This window comes from Phoenix dactylifera, chromosome 3, assembly GCF_051530095.1.
Source record: "Phoenix dactylifera cultivar Ajwa chromosome 3, Ajwa_hap1_PhDact_Kaust_v1.1, whole genome shotgun sequence".
Lineage (NCBI taxonomy): Eukaryota > Viridiplantae > Streptophyta > Magnoliopsida > Arecales > Arecaceae > Phoenix > Phoenix dactylifera.
The window spans coordinates 36,405,001-36,425,482 of record NC_143192.1 but is presented as its reverse complement, the minus strand read 5'-3'; the positions used below and the strand labels follow the sequence as shown (position 1 = coordinate 36,425,482).

Here is a 20,482-nt window from a genome sequence, read left to right as displayed (position 1 = left end):
AATGCTTTTTTTTTTTTTAATTGCGGTCGTATTGTAGCGCTACCAACATCTGTCAATATTTTTATAATCAAACACGAACGTGTAAGTTGCTGAATAACAATTTGAGAGTTGTTATGTTGTCTGATTTCAACATTAAGATAATGGAATATAAAAATTGAAGAGAGAAGATTTTGGGTCAATGAATTCACGATTTCTTAGTTTATTTTAACTAGAAAACATAATAGTGAAAATGAGAAAAATGAATTTATCATCTCTAATAAATTCCTTATTAACATCACACAGAACTTGGTATGGTTGAAACATCTCTCAGAGTATTTCATCCTGGGTATGCATGCATCTTATCCTAAGGAAGGTTTTCCAGGGATCATGATGCAAATAAATGCATGTCTGAGATCATGTTCAGTGTCTTCTACTGATTTTGCAACATTAGGGTATTATTCTGTCCTATCTGGCCCTTGTGTCCTACCATGGATCAACTTGTCATAAATAAATTTTTGCTATTGCCCATTCATATTCTTTGAAAATTGTTTCCCATCCATCGCGTCTATGTTTTGGACAGCATGAATTATGTTTCAACTTTTTATAAGAAATAAGGGGAAAAAATGAATGTTTACAATTTCCGATAGGCACGAAAATATATACTAAAGACGAATAACAGTATACCAGACTTCTAGCTACCATCAGGTTTTCGGTGCAAGTGCGAATAGTAAGACTTTGGTGCAGCATGAATAATGTACAGTGATGTGCAAAATAAGACATCCAGCACTATTGTCATTTGAGAGGGTTCCAAGTACTTGTTACCGCACGCGGTGAATCGAATTAATAAGTGAATAAATTTTATTAAGACTGCAGAGTAGGATTCAAATGATTCTATCCAGGTCATAGCTAGGGATGAAATAATTGAATATGAGCAAGCATGGGCAGTAGTTAACTCACGACCCCCTTTCAGAATATTTTATAAAATTAAAGAATTTCATGCATAGAATGCTGAAATTCAGCAGGCCTACTATAGTCTGTTAAAGGCCGATGTTCAGGGTTTTAAAAGGATAGTTCAATACACATTTCCCCCTCCATTTTTTTTTCAAGCTATGATACAATTCCACCTAAATGCATGATTATAAGCATCTCCAGTAGAGCTTGTATCATGTTGTGGCCGCAGCTTGTAATCGAGTAGAGATGGAAATTTAAGGGTTCACTGATTAATATATACATGATGAAAAGAAAGAGCTGAGACAGGCAAACTCAAATCTCCAACAGCTAGGATACATCGGATCTTTAACATCCGGCTACTTTATGTCAGCCACAAAGGGCAATAAACTGATTATTAACACCACTCCTGCACATCACGCTATCGAAGGAAATATAAATAAAAAGCTCACCATAAGAGTATTCCATCATGACCCATTATGTATCATGCACACAAAGCTGGGGCTTGGACATGAGATTGCCTGCTTCTCCTTTTCCTTCCCTTTGATTTCCCTCGGTTTTAGTATGGGGGCCGAGCATGAGCCCATGCGAAGGCGTCGTGGTCCAGCTGCGCGCCATTAGGGAGCAGATTTGGAGGAAAATTGTAGATGGGGAGCGAAGATGGGTCGGCCAATCCAGCCCCCATCGCCGTCGGCGACCTGCAGGGCAGCTGTCCGCCGCTGCTGCCTGGCCCTTCCTCCTCCTCCTCCTCCTCCTCCTCCTCCACCTCCTCCTCGAGCGGCAGCCGCTCGTAGGTGGCGTTAGCGAACGTCGCAGCGACCACCATGACAGGCCCCGACGTGACGAGCGAACCGACGACGCTTCCCCCCACCACCTGGCCCTGCCCACCGGCCAGGTACACCGTCAGGCCGCTGGACCCCGGCGGGGCTGGGCCAGGCAAGAAGGTGCCGGTGAGTGAAAGAATCTCGAAGCGGCCGCGCAGCGCGACGACCGCTCCCGGCGCAGCTGGCTGCCGGAGCGTGACGTTGGCTACTGCACCGGTGCCGCTGAGGACGCAGACGCCGCGCTGCCGGCGGCGTGCAAACTGTGCTATGCACTCAGCTATGTCGGCGCCACCAGCCACCTCCATCACATGGCTCCGGAGGGCGTTGGGGCTGTCGCGGGTGACAAAGATGGGGGGCTTCGGCTTGTTCTTGGAGCCTGGAGGGCGGCCACGGCTCCGGCGGGTCGCGACCTCGATGGCGCCCTCCATCGGCTCGTCGCTGTTGTCTCTCTCCTCCTCTCCATCAGCTCGGGTGCCGGGATCGGTTTCCTTTAGGGGCATCATCTGGTTGAGCTCCCTGGGGCCGGAGGAACCGGGGGACGCCGGTTCAACCCCGCGGGGAAGCCCAAAGTGCCCGGTCCACCAACGATTCGCCAGTTTCTCGATGGTGACTTCTCGTTTCTCCTCTTCTTACGTTTCTACTTCTATCAGATGAACATTCTTCTCTTTATGCATAGAGAAAAACCCCAAAAGACGTCTGAGATTTTAAGCGAAGCCGAACCTTTGGAGAACAAGAGAGCAAGATAATTATAATAAAAGGAAGCTCCCAAGTAAACGAGGGGCTTTTCTAATCTCTGCCTATAAATTCACTCATATATACAAATCTCTATATTTGCCCTATGGGAGGAAGATGGGTGCTTTGCTCTTCTTCCTTGCCAGGAGCAGCTGAGTACGTTCAAGATAAGGAATCAAAAGTAGAAAGAATTACTCTATTTCTTGGACTAGAAGAAAACAACTCTGAAGGCCTACTATGATAGGAAGGATCTCTCTCCCGGTCTCCCCTCCGCCCCCCCCGGCTCCTCCATCTCTTTCAACTCTTTTATTCTATCAGCGTCTATATGCGGGAGAGAATAGAGGACAGTACTGTAGCAGATAGGTATTCTCCGGCTACTTCGGTTCTACCCACGAGAATGGTTGCCAAGACCAACTTAGAGCGAGCGAGAGAGAGAGAGAAGAAGGGATTCGTTGGGTTTACATTTGATTAAAATATATCTGTTAAGTCATTTTAGTTTGTTGCTGCTACTGTGGAGATGATGGGTGCTTGGCACTTTGGTGGGGCGTAGAAATGAAACAGTAGAAGGGAAGGAGGGTGTTTGGAAATTAGGGTTCTTTGTAGGGCCGCGTGCGCGTGGGAGGTGGGGGGCACGTCCCTTTCTCAGGCCCCGACATCCCAACTACGGAAACAGAGAGGTGATATGTGGGGCCCCTTTCTATTTTCCCCTTTTGTTTTCATTTTCCCTGCCTTAACTCTATTCATGGAAGGATGCTTAAGATGATGGATCCTATCATTTCGACTCCGGAGAACACCTTTTTCCCTACTATTTCCTGTACCTCGACCGTCTCCTCAGGCACACAAGTGCAACCATTTTGGAACTCGCTTTAAGATGCACACCGTGCTACGGCCCACGGAGGGGATTGGCGCCGTTCCTGCGGGGTTGACGAGCATTATATATATATATATATATATATTTGCAGGACTTGTTGATATTTGGGAATGGAGGCCTGCAGGAAATCAAGTTTATATCCTGATCAATAATTGAATTGGATTTGGACATGGCACTATAAGATCTGATCAACCCAATAAGTTGTTTGATAGAAAATATGCATGCATACTTGTTATCTGCTCATGGAAATGTTATATGCATGTTGCTTCTCAATTTATTGTAAGAATCAGTTTACATTGGTCATTCTCGGAAAAAGAAAAAAAAGAAAAAAAAAAAGAGCCAAAAAATATGGACCCAAACAAAAGGGCAAAAATGAAGTGCATCTATAACCCATCAAAATTAAGAAAAGAATATGTACTTCCTCAAAAAAATATCAAAGATGCAGTTATTAATGTCCTTGCTGTTAAATTCATGGTTCAAATATAACAAGGTCTTTTATGATGGAGGACAATATGAAAAAAGCATAGATTAGTCTTTCTAGTGGCAGATTTCATGAAGAAGTTAGATTAAGTCACAACTAGCTAAAACTAGCTCATAAAATACTCAAATGTTCATTTATACAAGCTTAACTTTTAGACCATTTGTCCAAGTGACTATTATGAAGCGAATCTAGAATTGGCTTGATTGATATTTAGAGCTCTAGTTGACAAAAGAGCTAATAATGCAATTCTACATAGTGTTACTAAAATAGATATCACTTAGACGTGCATACCAAAAAAAGTTAAAAAGAGTATATTCTCTCAACTTTGATGTGCACAAATTCCGCAAAGCTTTTGATGTAAACATGCATATGAGTTACTATGCATTGAAGGTCAAATCATTAATGACCCACTCAAACTGAAGATCCATACTGATCTACAATATTAATTAAACATGCTTAAACCCACGGTCATGATCGGCAACATTAAAAGTACTTTAAATCAGAAAATCAGATATATTTGAGGTTTCCTACCTACAAATCAAGTGTATAAAATTAACTTATGATTGTTTTAAGATGTAATATTTTTCCAAGATGTATCCATGTTTTAAGATGCATATTTTGTGATTTTTCTTTTTTTTTCTTCATGGGGCAAATGCTATGATTAGAAATGTAGATTTTCAATTCGTACGATTCTAGCGCACAGCATTATATGGCCATCAATTTTTCTAGTCATTTGATGCCTCAAATTAGATACTTCGAACACTTATACTTTAAAGGCATTTTTTACTGTTAATAAAATTGATTCTCAGTTTTTTGAATCATCGTTAAATTTTAAATTCACTAATTTGAATCATAAATTATTAGTTTAGCATCATCCACTTCATTGTCAAATATTTAAAGGCATAAAAACCAGATTCCAAGTGCTTTGAATACTTCTAGGCATATGCTAGAATGAATGACACCGAAGAATTGTCCATTTAGTTATTACTTGATGCATGGATAACAAATTTAAATTAAACATATGATATTTTAGAAACACTTGGATATTATAGATCATGACCTAGTGTTTACAAACACCTAATTCTCAATGTTGAGGACCACAAGCACATGACAAATGAGTGATGTGAGATCTACACGAGCATGTAAGTGCACGTCATTGCAAGGGACACAAGCATAAATAAATGAACACATGCATACATGAGTAATTAAATAGATGAATGAATGAATAAAAGAACAGCAGCACGGTGCGTCACAGACATATCTGGCTTGTGTGAGAACCCCATCTCAAGTAGCTGATTTTCAAAACATTTGCAGATTTAGCATCCCCAGAGAAGCCATTGCCTGCTAAATTGCATGCCAAAGAATTAAGAGGACTAAAAAATAGTGGATATATGCTATTTCCTATTTTTTTATCAAGTTTTTAGTTCTTTCCTATGGCTTAAATTTCATAGGAGTTGCAGTCTTCAATCGTCAGCTTTGTATCACGTAGGACCATACCAATAGTGTTCGCAGCTGGGCTGGGTTGGAGGTGGACTCCACCACTAAAACTGATTGGTAGCAGTAGGGCATGAATAGCTGCAATTGCTATTTAGCTACAATAATTACAAAGCAAATTATTTTTTATTTTTATTTTTATTTATACAAAGGTGACTCAGCCTGAGTATAGTCAATGAAGTAAGAAAAAAAGTTAACAAAGAGGAAACGGATTAGACTTGTCCAGCAAAGAAGGCGACCTAGTCAGCAGCGCTATTTATCTTCTTGAAAGCTCGGATATGTCCCGAAACAGCGGTTGTCCATTATCATACATGTGTGACCTTGAATCCATTCGATCACAAAGCAAATTATTGTTGAGCGGAGAGAGGACGGGCGATATCGCTCTAGGACAGGATGGACATGAAAATGGAGACGACTTGGGTGGCAGGATGGGCCCAAGATATGGGTTTTCCTTGTTAACTTCACTTACTAGATCTGTCTCCATGGTGACCCACCGCTTCTTATGATTAAAAGACCCGGGAAGGCCTACAAATCCAGAAGAAAGCATGAGAAATGCAACGCCATACCATGAATATGATCGAGAGCGAGCCCGTTGCAGGGACCCACCTTCTGCCCATTTTTGGAGTTCTCGGAGACCATTCGGCCAGGACTAAGCATCCATTTGGCCTGCAGGTGAGAGGTCATGTCAACAGGAATAGGGGAATCATCACGGAAGAACCGCATGAAACACCAAATCGTTTAATGAGACATGAAATAATACAATTAGTAGAGAGGAATGGGGGCCAGGAGAAATACATTAATGGTGGTTGATGGCAACTGGCTGGTACAACGGCTTTCCGATTACAGAGACTTCCTCATGCTCTTTATTCAATTCCCACTTGCTCACAACCTCATTCTCGGAAAATAATTAAGTGAATAAACGACAACGATGAACGTGATGCTTTGAGATTATTTGATCTGTATGGCGTGCAGACATAAGCAGAAGTAAGCTTCTTACAGTATCCAACGGGCATCTAAACTAGAGTGCTAGCAGGACAGGCAGGAGATGGGTTAAAAAATAGAATGCAAAGTTAAGTTACTCAAGGATAGAATATTCAACCTTGTCTATTATCAAGAATTCCTTTGGAATGGCAATTGGCAAATGCCGAACTCAAACAGAAGCGACCAGAGAAACAGTCATTACCGATCAAAGTTGTGACCTTGATTACAAGATTCCAAGATTCCAAGACTCGAGGATTGAAAAGAGTTGGAACATATAAGGGGCACGCTGCAACAAGCATCTCATTTCTGTCATCCATAGTGTAGAAAGTATTTTGGAAATTAAAAAGAAAAAATCTGGTGTACAGATGGTAGTAGAAGAAGAAACGATATATATTCAGAATCTATACCTGATTGGATTAACATCCAATAATCAAGTACAAGGAAGGCAGAGCTTGTGCTTTTTTAGAACCATTTACATATTCCAAAACAATTTAATAGAACAATAGTTTATTCAAACATTTTGAAGAGAATATATCAAGAAGTAGTGAGTAAAAAGAGAAGCATCTGGGGTGGATCTTTCCGTTTTTTCCATGGTCTGCATCATAGATTTTTGATGGCTTTCTAGACCAGGAATACTGTTTTCCTGGTGGTTCAACCACCAGACCACAATGCTTGCATCAGCAATGGTCGATTGAGTCCTAAAGTAATTGCTGAATAGTTAGCAGCAATACAATATTAGAGGCAATAGATTCAATAAGTCCACTGATTGAATGCTGACTGATTCGATTCGATAATCTTCAGCAGCGAGTCATACACAAAGCTACACTTGTTCCCACTTGATGAAATAAACATCTTAAGTCACTAGTATGCCAATAATCAGTACCAGATTAAGTTCTCACAACAGTAGCTACAGTTCCACAGACGATGAATGATGGATCAGCCCAGACTTCTCAATCTTCAACCAGAAAGACATTGAACCTTTAAGATCTCACATGTTTACATATAGTTTGCAAGGAAAATATTATATAGACAAGCTATTGTTGCAACACCTCATCAGTAGGACCAACAGTTTTCTCAAGTCATTGTATAGCTAACAGTAGTAGCCTAACAGATCACGCAGAACCCTACTTGGTCAAGTAGTATATAAGCAAGAAGACTGCCAAAAAGGATGCAACAAGTGTAGCCATTCTGCAACTCGATTTTCTCTCGAAAACCTGATTTAGAGAACTGATGTCATCAGTGACCCGATAAAAGAACCAAAGCATAGGATAAGGCCAAATTAATTTACCATCTTGAAACGATCAACTGTTCCAGAAAGAACACCTCTTGAAGCATCCATATTACGGCCCTAAAATAGACCAGAAAATATTAGTTGATTATCCTTACATACGAACATATATTAGAGGGAGGGAGGGATGGGGACAGAGAGAGAGTGAGTGAGAGAGAAAGAGAGAGATGCAGGTGGAAGTTCCACTGCAATACCATTCTGTCCAGTAGGCGATTATGCGTCTCAGCTTCTTCATGAATATCACCCGTCAACTGTCACACCAAGCATTTCAATGACAATTTAGGAGATTACTCAAGACAATGCATTTTGTGATCACTTAGTTGCACATGAAATGAGATGTAGAAAGAACATAAAGAAACAGAACACAAATTCCAAATGTCAATGTGAATCAGGCTTTTCATATTTGTCAGATCACAGGGTCATTCAATATTCTTATTATAAGCAGAAAATATTGTAGGACTCGTTGTATTTTAAAAGTAAAAAGAGGAAAATAATTAACATGGTAACAAACTAAAACATGGAGAGCATCAAAACAAGCGCAAGATGACTTCAAGATTTATTAAAAAACAGCACTCTCATTTAAAGAATCACATTCCCATGATCCAATCATCAAACTAGTAACTCAGATAGTCTTTGTCCAGTAGTATTTAAGATATAAAGATCTCATTTCAGAAAATTTTGCTTCATGAAAATGCAGAATCATGATATTATTAAAAAAATTAACTAAAGCACACAACCAAAAAAAAAAAAAAAAAATCATTTTCTCTACTTTGTTTTACATTAAACATCACGAGGCTGTGCATGATAGTACCCCTAGATTACAGCAAGTCACATGAACTATTATATTCAACTATGTATGTTGTTGAACAGTTGATCAGCCAGTCCTGTAACAGAAATTCTCGCATTTGTTTGGCTGAAATCGAGCACAAGTGAAACCTTCCCGTTTTGTTTAAAATCAGAAAAAATAAAAAGCATTTCTCAGTTACAGTTGTTTAGCTTAAGTTGATATCAGGGTATTTCCCTTTCATTGCATCATGATAACAAGTAAATATTCTTGGTTTTCAGTGGACACTTCTGAATTGCTTTCAGTTCATTTTCATATGAAGCATGGACATGGGTACACATACTTACATAGCATGATACAAGTACGTCCATAAGGCGAACTCTTGAAAAAGTAGCGTATAATATGGCTAGGTTATGACAATAAATACATTTATATTTTCTACATATATGTGTTAAAAAAATAAAGCACAATAAGTTATCAAAATAACAAAGTTCATAGTTTACAGAACAACATTAACATCTATAAACTCCATCACTTAGACCAGAGTCATACTTCATATGATAATATAAACATCACAAATTCCAAAGCTAACCATTCATCATTAACTGTAAAAATTCACTGAGAGAGAGCGAAAAAGAGAATAAAGCCCGCATATCTTAAGGTATCGGGGAAGTATCTCTAGTGTACCTACGAAATATCCAATGCCCTTTAATTTCAAAAATAGGGTACCTAGAAATAGGTATCCAACAAGTGTACTAGAAGCACCCAACAAGTACTGCTATCCGGTACACATCCAAAACAGACACAATATGCAATTCCGAGAATCCATTCTTCAAAGCCTTCCATAAGCATCCTCTTAAAAGACACCCACCCAATGTTCGCCTTCTCGGTGACGGACCCCGTACCAATTCAGTATTAGTACAATATGGTATGGTTAATATGCACCAATATCAATCGGTAAGGCATACCATGCACCCCCAGCAATGTTGGCAAAGTCTATATTACCTTCAAAACAGCCATCAGATTTAACTCCCAAATATTTGCATTCACCTAAGTAGAGGACTAGTCGCTCAAAACCTAGGAACCACATTTCCTATTAATAAAAATTGATAATTGCATAGATAAATCATGTTTCTTCAAAAAGTATGCACCTACAGAATTATGTGTCTAATTATCTTTTTAATATCTCACCCACCTCCCCATGGACAGTGTGTCATCTCTAAAGATCTCTTATTTCACTCTCACTCATACCAAATGACCCTCCAAAATACCACTAAGGGTCTATTTGGACAGTTAGAATTTTATAGTATTAAAAGGTTAAATATTTCAGTCTTTCATCTTATGGGATGAACCTAAAATGTCATTAAAAAAAAACTTGATAGGTTTTCAATCCAGACTTATAATGGGATGTCGTATCATAAATAACAGTTGCATGTATAGAAATGCAATTTAAAGAAGTAGCATGCTATAGGAAAAAGTTCAAACCAGAAATATCTTAACAATTTCAACATAAATCTCAAAAAGCAGGGGTGCAGAAAGAGAGAGAGGTAGATGGTGGTGAATGTTGGTCCATGGCGATGGTGGGAGAGGGGAAAGAGACTGAGTTGGGGTTAATAGTGGTAATGGAAAGGTGGAGTGACAAGGAGGTAATGGCAAATATCTCAATTTGCATCAATATCGGGTCCATCAGTACAATACACAACTAATTCTTAGCCCTGATCATCTTAAAGATCACAAATTAATAAGTTCCAAGATAAGTACAAAATCATTATATCATTCAATATTTTTCAGCTACCTTTTTACTTTATTTAATAGTATCTCAACCCTAAAATATCAGTTGATATCCTAAAACATCTCATATCTTTCCAAATATGCCCACCTTCCAGCTTGGGAAGATAAACCTCGATTTCAATTTATCTCGGTCTTGAGAACCTACTAAGATGATCGATATCTTAGCTTCTTTAAAAACCTTGGGTAATGATGACCCAGGATAGTCATGGTGGAATAAAAGGTAGGGGAGAGAAGAGAGGAGGGTGTCATAGCCTACCAAACTTGGGTTAAGGGAGCACTGCAATGGCCATAAAGACGAGGCAAAGAGGTGAGATGGCATGCCATGGAGACAGGAGAGACAAGTTACTTGAGAGATGCCTGATCATTGCAAAAGAAGTCCTTCAAAGGACTTTTTCTATCATGCAAGATTGTATAATTCCTACCATTTGGTAATCCTCACATTTGGATAGCCAAACAAACATTGCTTCACCTCTTTTTATTTAGAAATTTTATTTTTTTAAGGTGCCATGCGAATCTTTAGTATTTCCTTTGATGATAGCAAGATAATCCATTCATTACAGGATTCTTGGGGTCCCTAGGGTTAGGAATCCATTGGAATTCTAATGAGTCCAATCATTCCTAGACAATCCTACATAGTAAATTCAACAAATTGCTAATGTCTCAATATGTTTGTGGAGGCATATGACATATTGAATAACTAATAAAAAGATGAAAGTTTTTGCGCTACCTCATTAGAAAATAAAATCGTTTAGACTTCTCGATCATTTTTCTCCAACTAGTTTGGGATTAAGGCTTAGTTGAGTATTTCTCAATCATTGTTGCACACATTACATGGTTGGTTGTTAAAAGTTTTATTTACTTTTTTCTTCAATATTCCTCATGAAGTAGTCTTCTTAATGAATGTAGATTAAAAAGAACATATTAACCCTCTACATAAACATCCTACTTTTGTTGAGTAGAAAGAATAGTTTGGAGATGCCAGCAACCACTTGTAAACTTAAGCACAAATTTCATGGATGAAACATGGTTCATACCCCTCATATACCTATTTTACCTGAAAAATCTGGTGAAAGATTAACGAAGCTCTTCCAGCCCTTCAAACTCATTAGCTTTAAAGTCACTCTGCAGCTACTTAATTCATTCAACGTTGACACATTCTCTTATATCATGCATAAATTGCCAATCTATAAAGTTTCATTGTCAATCCTTTTACTACATAACAACAGGTGCTTCCAACAAATCCTTCATGTTACTTAAAGCATTTCTCATTCCTCTAAAGAGCACCATGTCCAAAATTCTGTAATAATGTTAATTTCCTCCTACTTTCCATCAAAGATCAAATTCCATAAATCCTTGGCTCTGGTGCCAAATCCCTACACCTCTTACAAGTAAACCTGCAGAGTTGCTAGGATGGAAGCATTGTATACTTTCTTCTAACTTCCCCATTACCAATATTTAGCCTGCTACCTCTTCTTGTTTGCAAAAACAAAAATCCACTTTTTAAATAGGATTTCTGTTCATTACACAATGTTCAGGTAAAGATCAAATGGTGTTTTCCCAACCAAAAATCATCACAGGTAGGTGAATTATGACAGAAATGAGCATAAAGTATCAAAGGGTCAAGACAATATAACTTATGTTCCATCTTGTCTACCTAGGATCATAAATAGACTAAGGCTTTCTTGAAGCTCCTTGAGGAAGACTGTGGTAGCTACAGATTCACCTTGTATTTAGGAATGATTGCCAATTCGTTAATCAACATATCTATATTTACTTAATTTTGTGCAATGTAAGATGTTTAAGTAATAGGCCTACCAAATGACTCTTTTGCCTTCATAACAAATAATTTAGCATAGCCCTTAAAAGATATCAATAATGAAAATCAAAATTAAAAGATTTCACCCACCAGATTGCCCTAAGAACATCACTTATCACCAGCCTATTCTCTTTTATAAGGCACAAGTTGGAGGTTTTAGTCAACTCTATCATATCCTTAACCATTAAACTTTGCATTAAACAAAGTCTACTTTCTTTAATCCAATAATGCTCACATAATATCAATAGCCTGTTAATATGCTTCAAGTTTTGTTCTTAATTTATGAAAGAAACAAGGTTAGTGGGCCTTTAAATACTTGCTTGTTACCCTCTCATTTGATGAGTCAAATTTATGGTGTATTAATGCTCCCCTTTAAATTTATGGTGTACTAGTGCTCACATCACTTTGCCACCTTACATGAACATGATTCTCTTTGTCAAACTAAAACACTAGTTTGCTTGACTCATTATGTAGACTGCTTCAAGCAACACTTCCATCATCATAAAATTGCAGAAAATGGGAAGCCTTCTAGAATATTCTTATCTCATCCATCTTTATGTGAAGGTATGTCTTGCAAGAGCAATGGTCCACTAATCGACTTCTGAAGACCCAACCACAAAGGCCGGCAAATATTGTGATCATAGTGTACTAACTTCAGCTCATGCTAGCCATTTTGACTATGGAGGGCAATTTTTCATTAAAACCATTAAAACTCTAAAACTTATCTCAATTAATAAGAGCAATGTTTGCCGAACTGACCTGAACCAAGCATTTGACCTGTATCGAACTGAACCGACACCAAATCTAGACAATTTGACAGTTCAAGTCGGTTAGGCTGATAAAAACCGACTGACAGGTTCTCTCGCTCACTTGACTGCCCTCACTCACTTTCTCTCCCCCCTCTTCGACAACGACTGATGCTGATCAATGCTGTTTGGGGCCTCCAATTGTCACCGTCGATGAGGTAAGCTCCCCTTCTCTCTCTCTCTCTCTCTCTCCCCCTCTCTCTCTGATGTAGCAGAAAATGAAGCAGTGATTTGATCGTCGGGATTACACTTCAAAGAGTAACACAAATTAAAGCAAACTAGATTGAACAACCCTTCTTTAGTGTAGGAAAATCTCTCAAAGAAATTTCATTAATATGTCAAAAAGGTTGCCCCATGCAATGTTTTAGACGCATATATATAGGACATAATCCCTAACCCTAATTGGGCATTAAACTCGATACAGAATCATACTTGAAATAGGACTCAATGATAAGAAAATATGCTAGAATTATTATACTACAAATATCGAAACCTAGCTAAAATTTTATATTGTTCCTAACGGAAAAAATTTGCTTGTCAAAATCTTCACCAGCAAATCCACTAGCTTCTGTAAAGCTTGGCATGCTCTAGCTAGTTACAATACCTATTGGCTCCACCCTATGTAGGGGTGGCAATTTACTCCACCCCATTAGGTGCCCGATCCAACCCAACCTTAATGGGGTGGGTTCTACCCTCCCCACAACAGATTCGGGGCGAACGTAGGTATTGGTAAAACCTGCTCCGAACTCGACCCCGATATATATAACTCTTCACAAATCCCCTCACCACCCTTTGCCTTGGACGTTTCACTTGTGAGAAAGATTGAACATGTAAAAGGTTACATGTTGTGATGCTTAGTTATTTTTTTTAGTTGATTTCTTTTCTTAGTTTAAAGAACATTTGATTTCTTCAACAATAATATTTTTTATTTTTTATGTTTCTATTATTGTTGAAATTTTGATTTGTCATATTCTATATCTTCAACTCTTATTTTGTTTAATGTTGTGTAAAGTATTAATATTTATTTTTATATTTTTTTATTTATTTAATTTGCATTCAAAAAAAGATTTTTACAGCTTGATCCAATTCGATCCATCCAATCCGTCCCATTTAACTCTACCCTCCCAGACTCACTCTGAGGCGTGTATGAGACAGCTATAGGTAATGGCCTACCCAACCCATATCCAACACATTGCCATCCCAACCCTGTGCTACATTACTCTCACCCTGCCCTCTACCTCCCTCCCTCTCTCTTCTTCCCTCTCCTCCCTCTCCATAAACCCCCCTCTCTTCTCCTCCCTCTCTCTCTCTCTCTTCCTCTCCCCCTCTCTGTACGCCCCCCTCTTCTCTCCCCCCTCCCTCTCTGTAAGCCCCCCTCTTCTCTCCTCCCTTTTTTATTATGACCAAAAAAAATTCAAGGAGCCCTATAAGAAATCCAGCACAGGATACATATATATCTTATAGATATATGTATAATCATGCATGAGTGTATATAATAAATAATCAACTACAGAAATTAGTTTGTAACATTAAAATGATAAAACCTTTGCTCATTATTATGCTAGATCTGATAAATGTAATGTCAGTGCCAATAGTAGACATATAACAATTTTCCCATCATAATAAATGATATGAGGCATCAAGGGGTGACATATAGTGTCCCAAGTGTCTGAAACACTAGAAAAACCCAAAACTTTGAAGTAAGGCTACCATTGTAACTAATACTCTAAAAAACTATAGTAGGAAACAATTTATATTAAATGAGTGGAACATATCTCCTAGGTAAATGTATTAGGAAATTCTTCATAAGGATGGAAGAATGGGTTGTTGCAATCATATCATACCAAACTGTAGTTTTATTCCTGATATAACTTACTCTCTTAAGAATGTTAACTCTATCTTGCAGCCCATCAATAGCTCTATCGTTGTCAAGCTCGTCAATTTCATGAGAGGAATAGGCTCGGATGCCACCTTCCTCAATGCCATCAAAAAGAGCAGCTCTATTGCTTCGATAATCCCTGTAAAGAAACAAATCACCAATAAGAACAAGATATTATTTACATTAAAGTAGAGCTGAACTCAGGAAATAAGATATTTAGCCGAGATGAAGTGCAGATCATGTCTGGAGAGACTTTGGAAACATATATATGACCAATACTTGGAACAAAAATTCAAGTTCATCTAAATACAGATAAAAATGCATTTCTGATTTTTAAGGAATTCAGATGAGCTATATTGATTACATATAATCTATCTGAACCTTATTGATTATACATGTTAATTTGCCCCTATGTTTTAGTTGGTAGAAAGCAAATTTAAAGCAAGTAAATCAATTTACAACCTCTATATGTAAAATAAAAATAAAAGAAATCAAAGGATTTAATTGACCTTGTGTTTAATTAATAACTACATACATATATAGACACACATATACATATAGACACACACATACTCAGATGTAGACAGACGTAGATATTACTTTGTGACCACCCTTTTCCTCTCATTTCCTACTTCTGCCACAATAATACATAAATGGCCATTGAAATGGTATTGAATTTATATTGGAAAAAAAAAAAACTAAAACAGGCATCTCAACGTTCAAAAAAAGAGGTTATGGTTTCTGTAGGTTGAGAATTTGTGGTTTTGGCTCCATTTTTAGCAATTTTGCTCAAAACTTATTTTAAATATCAATATTAAATCAGGAAAAAACTAAAAAAAAGGTTTTAAAAAAATAAAAAGAGCTCATTTGTATGTCTCCTTTTGGTCTTTTTGCAATGAGGCAGTGAAAAAAATGACCCAATAAAAAATGTTTTAACAATGTATATTTATCTCGTAATGTATCCCAAATCTAAATGCATATGGGCAAGGCAATGTAAAGAAACTTTACCTCCTCCTAACATGCTAAAATCCATATTTTCCCAAATCCCAAAACATCTCAGTTTACTTCACAGCGGAAATGCTTATGAAATTGAAAGAAATGAAAACAGAAAATTGGCATGGATAAGTCATACATATAATGAATGTAGCCCCTTAAGTTAGTTTGGTTCAAAACTCCCAAACAGGCATGATATGGATTTATTTAGGATTCAGGACAAAACCAAAACGTTTTTATTTCATTAAGGAGGTCCAAGCAAAACTTCAAAACTTGACAGAAGTGTGTGCGGATATCAAAACAGCAATCATTCCAATACTAAGCTTCCATCATTATTTTGTTTTCCTTTTTCTCATTCACCATGCAACATCCAGCTCTGCTGCCATAATCAGGTAAATCAAGTAAGTTCTTAAAAACTGTAAGAATCCATTTGTATTTGAAATTACAAAATTTATTTTAATAGGTTAATGAGAGGGAAAAGAAGAAGAAATGTTTAAAAGAATTTCACTGAGCAGACAACTTAGGGATTTAGCACTACTTTATTTCAGATTAGATATTTAAAATATTCCAAGCCTTAAGTCAAATCATTTTGTAAATATTAGCAAGTAGAAAAAGCATAGAATTCTTGATATGTGAATAAGAAATCTCAGCAAAGTCAATCAGCACCAAATGACCATAATAGCAATTCTGCTATCAGACAGACAGACACAAAGATAGACAGGCAAACAATCAGAGATTAGAGATGAACCTTCTTGAATTCATGACTTCACTGTATTCAAAGCACAAAAAAATGTTGTCCCCTTTTCTCTCCCTTTCTCCTTTAAAATTTCTTACATTTGTTCCATCCCTGCAGAAAAGCACAGATGCCTCGTTCCTCGTTTGGCCAGTTCAACAGCTGGAAGGATACGCATCGTTATTTATTAAATGCTCACAAGCGTAAAACTGCATTTTAAGGATGTAAATCTAGCTAACAATTATTTATTTAATATTGTGCAATCAAAAATGATTTAAGAACATGCTATATTCCTCAAGCCTTTTCTCATTCTTCCACAACATAAAACAACACTCTACAAATACAGAGAAATAAAAAGAATTTAAGTTTTGAAAAATCCAGTCTTTTATATTAGAACGCAGCCAGAGAACCCAAAATGCACAGAAAGTCTCAATTGCCATAGAATTTCAAGTTAAAAAAGAAAAAAACAAAACTTAACTTTGAACGGGAAAAAAGTAGCGATATCTCTCGAGTAATATTCAAGAAGAAATATCAGATCATAATACAACAGAAATCAAGCAAACTCCCCACCAATTTCTGAAACTCTACATCCCGGGTATAATTCAATGACAAAGCACTCAAAAGACTATCAAATTCACCTCTAAATTTCATAAAACTTTCCTCGAGAATCGAAATCAATTCCTCGATTCATGCAGGTTCATTTATCATCAAGAAAGCAGAGCAAAACCAATTCCGCGATTCAAAGGCATATTTCTCAATCAATCTATTCGAAACCCAAGATGGGAAAGAAATAAAAGAAAAATAAGACAAATACCGATCAAAAAAGACATCAAAAGAACGACGGTGTATCTCTATGAACGAAACTAAACATCACGGGCGAAATCAAAACCAAATTCCTCGATTCCAAAGCGAAAACCCATCGATCTACCATCTATCACGACAGCAGACACAAACTAACCTGTGGATTGGAATTCTTCGATCTCGACCGAGGAGAGGGGTACGGATGGAGCGAGATCTAGGGTTAGGATTTGGTCCAAGAGGGCAGATCTCGGTGTCGGTGAGTAGGCGGACCGAAGGAACTCCCACCCGTTTCTCCGTTTCTTTATGCGGACAAGGATTATGACGCGGCACTGACAGCGGCAATTTGGAACAGTGCTCATACTTCTAGCGTGGCAGCATGATATTGGTAGAGAAAATATAAGTGTGTCCCACGTTACAACTGGGCCATTCACCGGGTGCCACATAAGATAAGAGCGTAGAATGGGGAAGAGAATGGCGGCATTTGTCTTTTTCTGTGTCCACGCGCACTTGGGTTGCCAAACGACGGTCTAAACTCGGATTCGGATGACTATAATATGGATGGGTCCGTCATTCTTTTTTATAAAAAATAAAAAATAAAATTAGATATATGCACCATTGTAATATATAGGGTTAAAAGCACGGAATGCTGTACCGGTTAGTACCAAAACGGCAAAAAAACGGTATTTTTTGGTTTTTTATCCGAACCGGCCAGTACCGGCCTCGTACCGGTGCGAACCGGATTTTTTTTTTTAGAACCACAGCGCCACGCGCTGTGGTTTTTGAAACCACCGCGTACTGTACCGGTACCGGCCGGTACGTACCAGACCGGACCGGTACCGTACCGGTCCGGCCGGCCACCGGTATGGCGGACCTTTGTTAAAAGAATATATATATATATATATATATATATATATATATATATATATATATATATATATATATATTATCCATGTCCAAATTCAATATTAGTGGTCAAAAATAAATATATAAGTGTTTGAATGTGATTTAGAAACCTAAAATATTTGAACCCGTGACATGCCGAGAGGTGAATCACTAGGAATATAAATAGGTCAAATCCATATATTTATATCCAAATTTAATAAGCAAGATTGAGTTCGGATTTAGATGTAGTTTTATAAAAAAAAGAGTAAGCTCCAAACTAACATCCAAACTTGATTAATAATCAAATTCAGATTCGAATTCGAATTTGATTTTTTTTATGTTCAATTTAGTATATAATTTTAGTGGACCAACTAGCTATATATTTCATATATAATTGCATCAGAAAGAGAGTTGATTTGGCGAGTTTTCTTAACATAATGGCCGGGTCATCATGAATTTGAGCGAAGAGTTAGCAATTTCCATAACTGAATTAATTTGTATAATAATAATCTTCCACATATATTGAATCTACGACAAATTGCGGCAAAAAAAGAGTATGATATGGAAAGTGAATAATTAATGTTTAAAAAAAAAGTCAAATCACTTTTGAATATACTTAAATCTCTAATTTTTAACTTGATTGAAACATAGCTAAAATCTAAGTGTAGGTTGAAATTTTGGAACTAACTTAGCAGCTCGTGAAAGTTAAGAGCATGCATGAGAAAAGACATAAATCAAAAAGTAAATAAATAAATATAAATTATGTAGCTGATTCTCTTTGTATTTGTATACTTATATATTCTACTTATATAGTTTGTGCATATGTATTTAGGTTGTCGGGTTTTTGGGTCCAAACATCCGAGCTCGATCTAATTAAGAAATTATATTTTATATATAAAAGCCAGCTTCAATCTAATAAGGTTAAATTTAAAATATAATGTGGATCGATATTTGAGTATTGTAAAATAATTGGATCAACTTATCTAATTTTGGGTATTATTTATGTCCCTATATATCACTCAACTACTTGCTCAGGTACCCCTCCATTGTATATTTTCATTAACAATGTTATTATGCAACTATCTTAAGAATAAAATAACTACAGTTTTTTATTAATATAGTCTTGGAAAACTTTAGCATTTAATTATACTGTAGTTTATAAGGAGCTACTTACATATATCCTAGACTCACTCAACTTCTCGCTGAAATAGGCAATAGGCTTACCTTCTTGACTAAGGACAACACCAATGCCCCCATTAGAAGCATCACAATCTACTTTAAATATGCTTTCGAAATTTGGCAATGGTAATATAGGAGCTTCAGTTACCTTCCTCTTCAAAACCTCAAAACTCTTTTGAGCTTCTTCAGTCCACTTAAAGACTCTCCCCTTTCAAGCAATCAGTGAAAGAAAAAATAATAGTACTGAATTTTTTCATAAATCGACGATAAATGAAGCTAACCCATGAAAACTTCAGATATCATTAATAAACTTCAGAACAGGCCAGCCTGTGATCGCCTCCATCTTGCTTGGATCCATCTTGATTCCATCACTTGAGACCACAAAGCCTAAGAGGATGAGGTTAGTAGTGCAAAAGTGACACTTCTTCAAGTTCGCATACAGCTTTTGCTCCCGAAGCTTCTCAAAAACTTGACGAAGATGTATCAAGTGTTGATCAATGTGCTTGTTGTACACTAAAATATCATCAAAGTAAATGGTATGCTGTCGCAGGCAACCAAAAATAAAACCTATACTCCTAAAAATATATATGTAGTAGTGCGAGTAAGGATCGTTCCCACGGAGAGTATTTAGCCTAGTTTTATGCAACTTGAACAAGGACGGAGGGGGGGTTTGTGTATAACAAAAATAATAAAACAACTAAAGAAGAATTCAGATTTAAGTATTGAAATAAATCAAAAGAACAAATCTTGGTCTAAGTCAACATCCACCATCGGAATTTTACAACTGATCATTGATGCAAAGATATCAATTTGTACTTTGAATGTCCACCTATAGAAATATTTTCCTATCTCTTCTTAGTCGTAGTTAATTAAAAACAAGCGATCTAATTAACCCTAACTACTAAACAACCCAAGACAAGCGCTAAACGTTTAATCTAGTAGCAACCTTAAGAATTAGAGAGATCGATGAAGCTAAACAACACAAACACAAGCGGTTGCATTTGATTTAGCCGAGTATTCTTCCTAAGATCTGAAAATTTCTGACGCAGCACATTATTAGATCTTAGTTGCTTCATAGATTAGAGGGATCAAACAATTACGGATTTGATATCTAACCTAGCAATAGATTGCAACAAATAATAAACTAGTAGGCCTCCTAGTAATTAAACGAAAACAATCATGAAAATATGCACAGAAGGACATTCGACATCAAAGCATGA

At 37.2% G+C, this 20,482-nt stretch overlaps 2 protein-coding genes across 3 annotated transcripts; both read right to left on the bottom strand.

Annotated features, from left to right (window-relative positions):
* Window positions 1-1,183: 1,183 nt before the first annotated feature.
* On the bottom strand, window positions 1,184-2,943 carry LOC103715461 (AT-hook motif nuclear-localized protein 20-like). Its single transcript, XM_008803079.5, has one exon. The coding sequence runs from the start codon at window positions 2,252-2,254 to the stop codon at window positions 1,487-1,489; it is 768 nt and encodes a 255-aa protein (XP_008801301.4). The 5' UTR covers window positions 2,255-2,943; the 3' UTR covers window positions 1,184-1,486.
* A 4,207-nt stretch (window positions 2,944-7,150) lies between these two features.
* On the bottom strand, window positions 7,151-17,504 carry LOC103715460 (bet1-like SNARE 1-1). Of its 2 annotated transcripts, none has more exons than XM_039123608.2 (6): window positions 17,359-17,504; window positions 16,416-16,562; window positions 14,672-14,813; window positions 7,793-7,849; window positions 7,599-7,658; window positions 7,151-7,524 (listed from the first exon to the last, which is right to left on the bottom strand). In XM_039123608.2, exons 2-6 carry the CDS (start codon window positions 16,427-16,429, stop codon window positions 7,435-7,437), a joined length of 363 nt encoding a protein of 120 aa, XP_038979536.1. In that variant the 5' UTR covers window positions 16,430-16,562; window positions 17,359-17,504; the 3' UTR covers window positions 7,151-7,434. The 2 variants fall into 2 exon arrangements, with proteins under 2 accessions (XP_038979536.1, XP_008801300.1); XM_008803078.4 differs by lacking the exon at window positions 17,359-17,504 and adding an exon at window positions 17,215-17,350.
* Between the last annotated feature and the right edge of the window lie 2,978 nt (window positions 17,505-20,482).